Genomic DNA, 11,052 nt, shown 5'->3' on the forward strand with positions numbered 1-11,052 from the left:
TAATTCTATATTTTTGTACGACATCTTAGTTACAGAAGCTAATTTATATTTGGCAGGCAATCTACACACTAGGTTTTAACCAATAAATGCAACATTTTAGTCCAGTATCCAGTTCCTTGATCCATCTCCTCGACTCCCCTACTGAATTCCCTCCGCAATCGTGCTGTGCTGCTGAAAAAATCCCTAGAAATCATCGTTGCCAGTATACACAAAACCGAGCATAATTTTGTTTTTTGTTTATATTTTTATTATTTTATTATTATATTTTTTGAAAATATCTCCTTAGATGGATTGCTCTCTATTATCTCCACATACTAATAACTCAATTTTACCCATAAACGTAAGGAAAAAGGAATAAATACGGAAAATCGTGAGTTACAGTATACGCGCAATTTTTTTTGCGCATGGGAGAACAACCAGGAAATCTAACACTGATATACAATTGTTCAGATCATGTCTTACCCCCCCACTTTTAACTTCCATCGCCGCCACTGGCTGTGAGTAGCATTTTTCTGTCTATGCTGTTTGTAATCCACAAATAGCATGTACAGATCTGTGTCATGCTCTATGTGTTTTTCTATCATCTGTGTCATCACAAAAATTTGGTCTGCAGTACTTCTGTTTGGACGGAATCCACATTGGTGTTCTCCCTCTTATTTTCTCTGTGTACACTTTCATTCTTTCCTGTATTATTCCAGTCAATATTTTGTATGCTATGTTTAGCAGTGTTATTCCTTTGTAGTTTTCACACAGGGGATCATTTAGGGAGGGGCAATTGCCCTCCTAAGTTTGAGATTTATATAGATTCTATCAATAAAATAGTAGTAAATCTGTGAAAAACGCGAAATTTTAATTATATTAAGGGGACTTTTCCCCCCAAGCAAAATCTGAAATGACGCTCCTGTTTTCACATGCTGTTTTATCTCCTTTCTTGCGTAAAGATTGAGAAAATAATTCCGATTGTCCATTTTTCAGGCATTCTTTCATCTGTCCATATTTTTACTATCAATCTGTGGATAGCGTTCATTATGATGTATCCTCCTTATTTGATTAATACTCCCACTACTTCGTCTTCTTCTGGAGCTTTATTATTCTTGAGTTTACCTATACAGTTCTGTACTTCTCTGGTGGTTCTACTACCTCTTGATTCCCCTCGTTCTTATCCTGTTCTTCTTCGTTTGTTGTTTGTTCTTTTACATTTAGTAGTTCTTCAAAGTACTAGGCCCTTCTTTCCAGGATTTCCTTGTCTTGTGTTAGTAGTGTGCCTTTTTTTATTCTTGCAACCTATCATTCTTGGTTGGAATCCTTTCTTCAGTCTATCCATTGCCTTATAGAATTTCTTTCTTTCGTTTTGTTCGTTGAGTTTTCCCAATTCTTTCATCTGGTTATTTACACTTTCTTTTTCTTTCTGCACATTCTGTTAGCTTGCCTTCTTAATTCCTGGTATCGCTCACAGTTTTGCCTCGTTTCTTTTGCCATCAATTTCATCCTAGCATTGTTTTTCCCTTGTATGATATTTTAACACTGTTCATCGAACCAATCCTCATTCCTTACAATTTTTCTTTATTGTTTTTTCTGCTACATCCTTCAATACATCTTTTATTTTCTTTCAATTCTTATTCAAGTCATCTTCATTGACTTCTTGTAGTGTCACTGATATGTTTTCCTGATACTCTTGTTTAGCTGTGTTATCTTCGAGTTTGTCAGTATTCCACATTTTTCTCCTTGTGGTCTCAACGCTTTGTACTGTTGCTATTCTCTCTCTGATTACTGCTCTAACTAGATAATGGTCTGAGTCGCAGTTTGGTCCCCGGCAACTCCTGACATCTATTACTGATGATCCATGTCTTGCTGATATTAGTACATGATCTATTTGATTAACTTCTCCCATGCCTGGTATTTTCCACGTCCCTTTATGGATTTTCTTGTGTGGTAACCATGTACTTTTAATTAGTATTTTGTTCCTTGCCGCAAATTCTCCTAACATTTTACCGATTTCATTGGTGACCTCATGTAGTGTGTGCTTTCCAGCTACATGACTCAGGAAATCTTCTTTTCCTATCTTGGTATTAAAATCTCCCATTACTAACAAGTGATCGTACTTTGGGGTTTTGTTGCACGCTTTCTCTAAAGTTGTGTAAAATTCTTCTTTATGCTGTTGCTCTTTTTCTTCAGTCGGGGCATGGACCGATATTACTGTGATGTTCCTAAACCGTCCTTTAAGTCTAATTGTGCATAGGCTATCGCTAATTGGCTCAAATGCTAGTAAGCTATTCCTAATTCTTTTATTGATCATGAAACCTGTACCTCTTTGAGCTGTTCTTGTACTAGGTCCGCTATATAATACTGCATAATTCCATTGGCGTCTCTGGCATGTAAAATTTGGGGGGGGGACATCAAAGGAAATGACCTAACTGCTAGTATCTTAGCGGAATGTTAGATTATCTCACTTCAAAATATTGGGGGGACGCGTCCCCCCCGTCCCCCCGCCAGAGACGCCCATGCATAATTCTGTTTATTTATTCTTCTAGAATCCTTACATTTTATTTCTTGGAGCTCTATCAGATCAATTCTGTTATTAGCCATTTCATCAGCAATTTCTGTCATTTTTTCCGGTTTCAACACTGATCTTACATTCCATGTAGCCATTGTCAAGTCGTTACCTTTTGCCCACTGCTTTGGTCGCGTTTCCTTACATCCATCATTCCGAAGCTGCTCTTTAGGTTTCATAACAATTTATTTTTTCCGGTGTAGAGTTGTTAGCACCACGCCCAACCCCAACTCTGGAGGACCGGATTTTTTGTCGAGGCTTTCTTCCCTTAGCCTTTGTAGATCCCTCTACTAACTGCAAGGCAGCAGTGCCGGTTTTAGTCCACCCCGTAATCCTTCGGTACCTTCTATATCTAGAAGGCATTTTCCTATCCACCACCTGAGGAAGCGCCCGTTGGGAGACCAGCAACTCCACACGGGTGCTTTATTGCTTAGCAAGGTAAAAATATTTAAACGAATTGAACTGGACGATTCGCTACATTTCCACTATGTCCATTACACTGAATGGAAGTGTTCAAATTCTATTGCTTCCTCGTGCCACATTATCGCGGTCAGAATATTTCCTGTATCTATTGTCCACAGTAGCTATTAAAAAGGAAACTAAATGTGAACCTGAGTGACTTAGCCGCACCATATCGGACAAAATCCTGAAATAAAAGTATTAATAAACCAAGAAAATAAATTTCACTGAGTACGAGTATCATTCACACTAGCACAGTCTTTAAAGGGCATCTCCACTCAATGCATTTTGACTCTACTTTCTTGATCGGTGAGTACCACGGTCGATATGTGTATTTAGAGAATCAGTAGGCTTTGTAGGTCACGAATACGTTGGTTTCGATGTCTCAAAGTGCGGCATGTTCGAACAGGAATCGAAAAACCGATCTACGGTCCCAACAGTGTTGTAGTTATTTCTTGGGTCACTGTGCGCCACTGGAAAGCTCCTGGTAGAGATATTTGGGTCTATCCTCATCACCGGACTCTGTTGCGTAATTCTATGCGGCACACTAACCATGAAACCACAGAGATGCAGCAGGATCCTCACAAAAAGTGACGAGAACAGGACCAAAAACACAGATTGTTTACTTATGGGGGCGTGTATCTCCGGTGACTGACGGGCCTTTCGGGTATTGTTGGTATGGGGACAACGGGAAGACACTAGTTTTCGAATATGCAAATCCCAATGTCATATTTGAAGTTATTCTAGTGCTAGAGCTCAAAACGACTAGACACTGCTAATCGCTCTCTGCTATTTCGACCCATGCGTCAGCTGAGCTTGGTTTGGTTCCAGCAGGCACGTAGCCAAGGGGTGGGTCGAGAAACAGATGAATCAGCGTCAAAAATATAAAACTACAGCAAGCATTTGGTTACTCTTATGAGAAGCTTTATGTGGAGGAAACGGCGAGAGGCAAGGGCGCCGATTTATCTGTAAATTTGGGGAGGCCCATTTAGAAAGCATATATAAGGATTTTAAGACAAATTGCATTCAAATTATGCCAAATATTGTAAATTTACAAGTACAATGAGAGGGCCTACATAAGCTTTGGGGAAGCCCGAGCCTCCTTCGCTTCCCAGGATCGGCGCCCTTGGGTTGAGGTCAAGTTGAAAATGGATATTACTGTAACGAAGCATTCCGAATTCCATCTAGCTTCATGCTAATGGACTACAAATGACAATCGATAAACCGGTTCGATCAGATAGACTCTCAGGTGGAACTTAAATGCTCAGAATCACCAATAATATGAGCCATTTTGAATTTCGCGGCAATACTAATCCATTTTATAGAATGTCTTTACTCCCGAAAGAGATCTCGTCGCAATCCTTGACGGTATTAAACGAAGACAAGAAAGAAGCCAAGTTAAACCGAGTTCGAATGACCTTGGAAGACTATATCTTTTTCAATACTTTTTTATATTCTTTTACTCAAGATTTCTTCATAGTTTTTTTTTATTAAAATACCTACTAACATATCCTCATTTTATTGTCCTAACAAACTAATATGGGTATGTTGCCAGTAAAATAGTTTAGATTGATCGATCCCCTGGTGTGTAACTACAGTATTTTATGTCACGCCCTCCCCAACACAATCCTGGCTAAACGAACGAATATATGTTGCCAGTAAAATACTTTAGAATGATCGAGCCCGTGGTGTGATAACCACAATATTTCGTCACGGACCCCACTCCCCATTGCGAAATCCTGGCTACGTGCCTGGTTCCAGTTGGGACCCATTTCTGGGCTTAGTTGTGACATCCAGCAGGCCCGAAGCTAGGAATGTCTTATGGGGGAGGCACAATTCAGTTTCTTCCCTGACACACACACATACACAATCCAAGTTCAGCTGACGCATGGGTCGAAATAGCAGAGAAAGCGACCAGCAGTGTCTTGCTGTTTTGAGTCCTGGCGCCGGAATAACTTTAAATACGACATAGGGATTTATACCTTCGGAAACTAGCCTGTCTTTCCGTTGTCCCCATACCTACAATGCCCAAAGGGCCCGTCGTTCACCGGAGATACACGCCCCCATCCTTACGAACCACCAATCTTATGATCACTAGCCTCGTGTTCTTCCGACTTCGTCACAGAGGAAACCTTGGTTGTAGAAGGATAAATCGTTAGTCTTTTTAGTTTGGTCAATCAGAGTTCTTCTTTAACCGTATATATTCGACAATAACCGTTTGGGATCAAATAAAATTGTAATGCGCCGCAATTACATAGCTGAGCGACGCATTACAGAACACCCACCGGTCCGTATCAGGTGATCTGGAAATCACAAAATCTAAAAGAAATTAAATTTTTCGAATCGTTTTTGGATAAAAAGAACTTATATAAAATATATAGTAAAGAAGACAGTTTGAGTTAGGTAATATACATTGTGAAAATATGTGTCTTTAAAATTTGTGAGCCTCGGATCGAACATCGACGCTATCCGAACTGTAGTTCGTATATAATATTGTGATTAAAATTAAAACCATCAGATAGTACAATGAATAATTTTCATAACGCAGAGTAATGGATAATTAGCTGGATGATGATGCCTACATGTATATATTGATATGTGATCCTAGTGTCTTATTACTAAATTCAGTCCTTGACAGAATATAAAGTGATAAATATAATAATAATAATATGAGAATAAATATTCAAAATAAGTATAATTATATGTGATAAGTGTATGTTAATAATAATAATATGTAAATTGATGAAGAGGCTGATAAAAGAGTAACCGAATTAATCTCCAATAAAATATATCTAGCACGTTGTTTATTGAATATCATCCAGTAAATAGTAAAAGGAATCATATTCTGCATGTACGTCTGATATAGATAGTAGAAATGATAATATTCTTTACTGTGGAAGTCTCCATCAACACGCGGAACCTAAAATGTAAAAAACTACGAAGTGTAGTAACCCTTCTACACTGTGGTGAAAGTAGGGCAGTACAGAATGCGTTCGCCATATAATTTTATAACAAAATGACGCGTGTCTATTTACTTTATTTCCCATATTCACTTTCTAATGATCGACGACAGTTGCTATCTAAATTCATACAATTATACACACACATCTCAAGATTTTTCACTTCATTTTGTAGAGGCAGAGGTTACTCTTGACTCCTGGTGCTCACTTTAGGAACAATTCGTTAGGAAAAAATAATATATAATAATAACACATGCACATGACTGACGATAGTTAGTGTTGCTTCCTTCGCAATTCTCCGCGACGAATCGAAGGGGTGCAGATCAAAATGAAGCCCTCACTGCTACACGGTGATAACTTCTACACCCGGACTGTTTCGACTCGACGAAACCCTGCCGCCAACGACACAACGAATTGTCAAATAAAACTGTGTAAGAATATCGAGAAATCTATACTTTTACCTATAGTACCTCTCTAATTTTTAAAATAACTCCGAATTTTTTCGTGAAAAAAAAATCTTGCAGAAGAAAGGGGCCTCCATTGAGAAAACTCTTCTAGAGGGATGTAATGGAGGGTATACGCGGGTATACGGCGTGTACCCACCTCTAATGTTTGGGAACTACCGTATAGGCACCTAAAATTTAGGAAGTACGCGGGTATACGCTACATTCGATCCATAGTATACACACTTCATTGAAACGAACAACTTCTTTCATTAATGTATTTTAAAAAAATCCCTAAACTGCTGGTCGTTAGGCTGTTGTCACGAATGATGTCTAAATTCTTGCATTTTCGGGTGTGTGAATTGAGTTTTCCGAGAAAACCTCTATAATGGAAAACAGCAATCTGAAGCTGAATTCTGACATTATTAGATAAAACCAATCTGTTTCCAAATGTTTTTCTTGGAAACTCTTAGAAACTTTTGTTTCTAAAGATCAGTGGGAGATAGAGTTGAGGGTGAGGAGTAGGACGTATATTCATGTGGTGTTATTGAAATTTTTCTCTTTTCACATAGGAATGACCACAGTTTACACGCTGTCAAAATCTGCCAATTGGATAGTTTGAACGAGACAATATGGGATGGGACTACCCCCTTTCTAGTCGCGGAAAGGAGGTTCCGAAAGAATGTGGTCTTTAATTTAGTTCAAGAGTTAAGAGGAAATTAACCCGTAAGTACTATGGACCGTCTCTCAGACCGCTGCGATTTTTTGTATCATTATATTTTCTACACCCGTACCACTATAAGTGGATCTTCTCGTCTACCTTCCTGTCTAGCAAATAGTTACATATTTTGATGTTTGTGTTATAATTGATTCCCTGTGCGCGGCTCTGGAGGGGTCGCGCGGTCTCACAGACGTACTATAGTAGTTACGTAAGTATTTTACGGTTTAGCAGTCTTTCGTTATCTGCCAATTATTAGCAGGTTGTGTCTTACCGTATGGCTCGTGTGGCACCACACGTCAAATAATGAGCTACAGACTCGAAAACCTGAAATAATCATATCTTATAATATGATTAAAGGCGGAGTGGATACTCTAGACTAAAAATGTACAAATTACACGTCAAGTCTTCGCAAAAGACGATGGCCTTTCACAATTTTCTTTATGCTGCGTATGCTGCGTATGGTGTCAATGCGTGTGTCTTGCATCAAGCCTACGCTAAGTCCACAGTAACGACAAGACTTGATTTCATGAAAATGTTGGCAAAAGCATTTCTTAGGCATCACATGGAACGTAGTTTGTTTATCGGACATCTGCCACAGATTCTGAATTTTTCAATCAAGAGCAGACTGCAGATTGAAAGTGAGTTTTCCACCATCCGGCACGAATGAGAAGTTCGAGAAGAGGTAATGGTGGCCTTCTGTCCACTGTGTCCTAAGCGGAAAGCAAGATAATTATGTCAGCGGTGTGGAGTGCAGATGTACTTTCAGTGTAACAAAAAAAAGTTCCAAGTGCCTACCCGAAGAAAGTGCATGAAGTCAGAAAAGTTAGTACAGTGCTTTCTCTACCGGTAAAATGCAAGTTCTTCACTTTCGCCATCATATAAGAACGAAAAATTAGTTTTATTCAATACCTTTTCACTAAACAAAAATATATCAATACTTTCATGTAGGATTGAAAAAGCTAGAATTCCATGTTCTTTTCTCCATTTTTACTGTATTTTTTATTCTCAGTGCATCTATAAGAACAATATATTTTGGATTAATGTTATTTTGATTATATAGAAATAGAGAAATAGATTGAATATTTCAACAATTTAAATTTTACAATAATAGAGAAAGCATTGTTGCAACTTTTGAGTGTGTTTTCTTTCTCATTGTTTTAAAAATATAAAACTTTTTACATAGTGAAATTACTATGTTTTATTTTTCTATAAACTACTAAAATATGTAGGATAGCATTTTTAAAAACTATACAATAAAACTACTTCTCAGAAAATGTGAAACAACAATGCGGTCTGACCAGGGGCGGATTAAAGGAGGGGGCGAGGGGGGCGATCGCCCCCCCAAGAGCCCTCTAAAATATTAAAATTACACACACTGCCGCTCGTAGCTTACCGCCACACGAACGAAAGTTTGGGATCAATCTTGCATCACTTCAAAAGAGGGTTAATTCTTTAAATTCTATTTAAAAATAGTCTCCGTTTAGCATGCTGCGTTTACGCTAACGATAATTCGAGTCATAATAGATAAATCTCAGGAAGAAGGACGATGTTACTTGAGGCATCTGGAAAACTATCCATGGCTGGTTCTTTCCCTGGAGAGGGATCTTTTTTGTAAGTATTGCTCACTTTTTGCAACGGTTTTTTTTTTTTGGGGGGGCTATCGAAGAAACGTGCCTCTCCAAACTCTTGAGATTAAACCTTTGAAGAAATTCGCTACTTTCTACGGTATTTTAGAAACTCACAACAAGGCACAATATCACATTAACGCTCTTGAGGTCGGAAAAGCGTTTCTGAAAAACTACTGGGAACCAGTGAAATCAGTCGAGAATCAAATCAACTCGTCAAGAAGACAAGTCATCCAAAATCGCGACAAACTGAAATTAATGATGGGAAATGTGATATTCCTTGGAAGGCAAGGCATTGCTTTTCAAGGCCACACGGACAAGGGCGCCGATTTCTCCGTAAATTTGGGGGACCATTCAGATGCAGAATGTATATATATGAGGATTTTAAGACAAATTGCATTCAAATTATGTCAAATATTGTATATTCATAAATACAATAGGGAGGTCCACATGAGATTTGGGGGGGGCGGCCCCCAGGATCGGCGCCCTTGCACAAGGACGGTGCGTGTGCGGATAATTGGACCTCAGATGGTGACAGTGCAGAAACTAGGTTCAACGAGGGCAATTTTCGAGAATTGCTCAAATTCAGAATGGCTTGTAGTGACGATCTCTTAAAGAATCACTGGAAGAAAGCATCGAATAGGACCATTTATGCCAATAAAACCACACAAAATGCCCTCATTGATGGTTGAGGATAAGAAATCGCGTCTGTAAAATTGTCAATCGAGTGCAAGAGGATCAGTTTTATTCTATTATGTTTGATGAGACTACGGTCGTTTCGCACACATCTCAGCTGTCTTTGGTTCTAAGGTACGAACACATGGGTGAAATAAGAGAAGACTGCTTCGGTTTCATTGATCCTCGATCAGCAGAGCTGAAAGGTGAGGACATTGGTTCGAGCTCGGAATCCGAAGACGCAAAACCGCCCGAACTCTCACTGACTGGAGGGAAAATTGGAGAAATTGTTCTATCCTTACTACAAGACTTCTCACTCGACCCGAAAAACTGAGTTGGTATTGGTACAGATGTTTGCGACGTCACGACCTCTCAAAGTCGCCGGGCAGTGCAGGAGATCCAGAAGGAGGCTTCAAACGCGCTGCACTGTTCATATTGCAGTCACAGCCTCAACTTGTTAATCTTCAGGTCGTCGTCAGTACAGTGCGTGAGGAACTGTCTGGGAACAACGAAAGAGATAATTATGTTTTTCACCGCATCGTCAAAACGTAATACTGTCCTTAAACTTATGGTTAGTGGCCAGTTGGAGACATTGTGTGAAACGAGATGGGTTGAATGGAACGACGCGATGTTACAATTTCACTTGCAATTTCAATAAATAAGTGAGGTTCTACAGTGTGTTCCAAGTGATCCGAGTTAGATACAGCAGCCAAAGCATGGACACTTTCTTCTGCCATGCATGACAGCGAGTTTATCGTAACTATTACGTGTCTTCAGAGTGTTCTCACGATAACCCTCCCCTCAATCGATTTTTGCAGAAGACAAATTTAGACATGAATGCAACGTCAGATGCCATTCAGGACATTATCGCAGCATTAAACAAGAAGCGTTTAAACAGCAAAGAATTCAAGGCAACTTTCGAAGCAATATCCAGAATGGTTACCAGTGTCGACGTGCAGATTCAAACTCTTCATCTCACCCAAAGACAACTCATCGTACGAACTTCAGGGCAGATGACATGGCATCTTACTACTGAAGAACTGTCTACATTCCGTTGATAAAGTCGATTGTAGAAGACCTCAAAACTCGTCTTGCGCAGGAAGTTTTAAATGTATACGGGCTCAACATTCTATTGCCAACATGCGCAACTGACTACTCTGAGCAACAACTTCCGCGTTCTAGCAAAAAGATTTTACAAAACTATCGGAACTCAAGAAAAAATGATGTTTTCCCTCTTTAGTTCTGAATTTGCAATCTGCACTTCTAAATGGAAGAGAATTAAAGAAAAAGGTGGAACTCTATCACGGACTGCGTTGGAGGCCTTGACCACCAGCGACGAAGATCTTCACGTGACTATTCGAAAACTGCTGCGCATACTTGTAACCCTGTGGTACGGATTCCACGTTAATCAGTAGGTCTCATATAGCTTCGCTGCTGAAAGGGACGTTTAACTCAACATCAACTCAACTTGTAACACTGCATTCGAGCGTGGCCAGTGCAGAACGATCTTAATCCACATTGCACCGACTGAAAACGTGGTTGCGATCTCGTTTTGGTGAAAAGCGGCTGAATGGACCAGCACTTTTAAATGTCATAGGGACATTGTCATAGATCGCGA

At 39.4% G+C, this 11,052-nt stretch overlaps 1 protein-coding gene across 1 annotated transcript; it reads right to left on the reverse strand.

Annotated features, from left to right (window-relative positions):
• Positions 1–1,609: 1,609 nt before the first annotated feature.
• LOC145667688 (protein CFDP2-like) lies at positions 1,610–2,296 on the reverse strand. The gene has a single exon (XM_081735147.1). It carries the CDS (start codon positions 2,294–2,296, stop codon positions 1,610–1,612), a length of 687 nt encoding a protein of 228 aa, XP_081591273.1.
• Positions 2,297–11,052: the final 8,756 nt, after the last annotated feature.

Source organism: Thermobia domestica, chromosome 13 (assembly GCF_964235325.1).
Source record: "Thermobia domestica chromosome 13, izTheDome1.hap1.1, whole genome shotgun sequence".
NCBI lineage: Eukaryota > Metazoa > Arthropoda > Insecta > Zygentoma > Lepismatidae > Thermobia > Thermobia domestica.

Coding starts and splice junctions, on each gene's coding strand:
- LOC145667688 (XM_081735147.1), bottom strand. CDS start 2,296: ATGATCAATAAAAGAATTAGGAATAGCTTACTAGCATTTGAGCCAATT.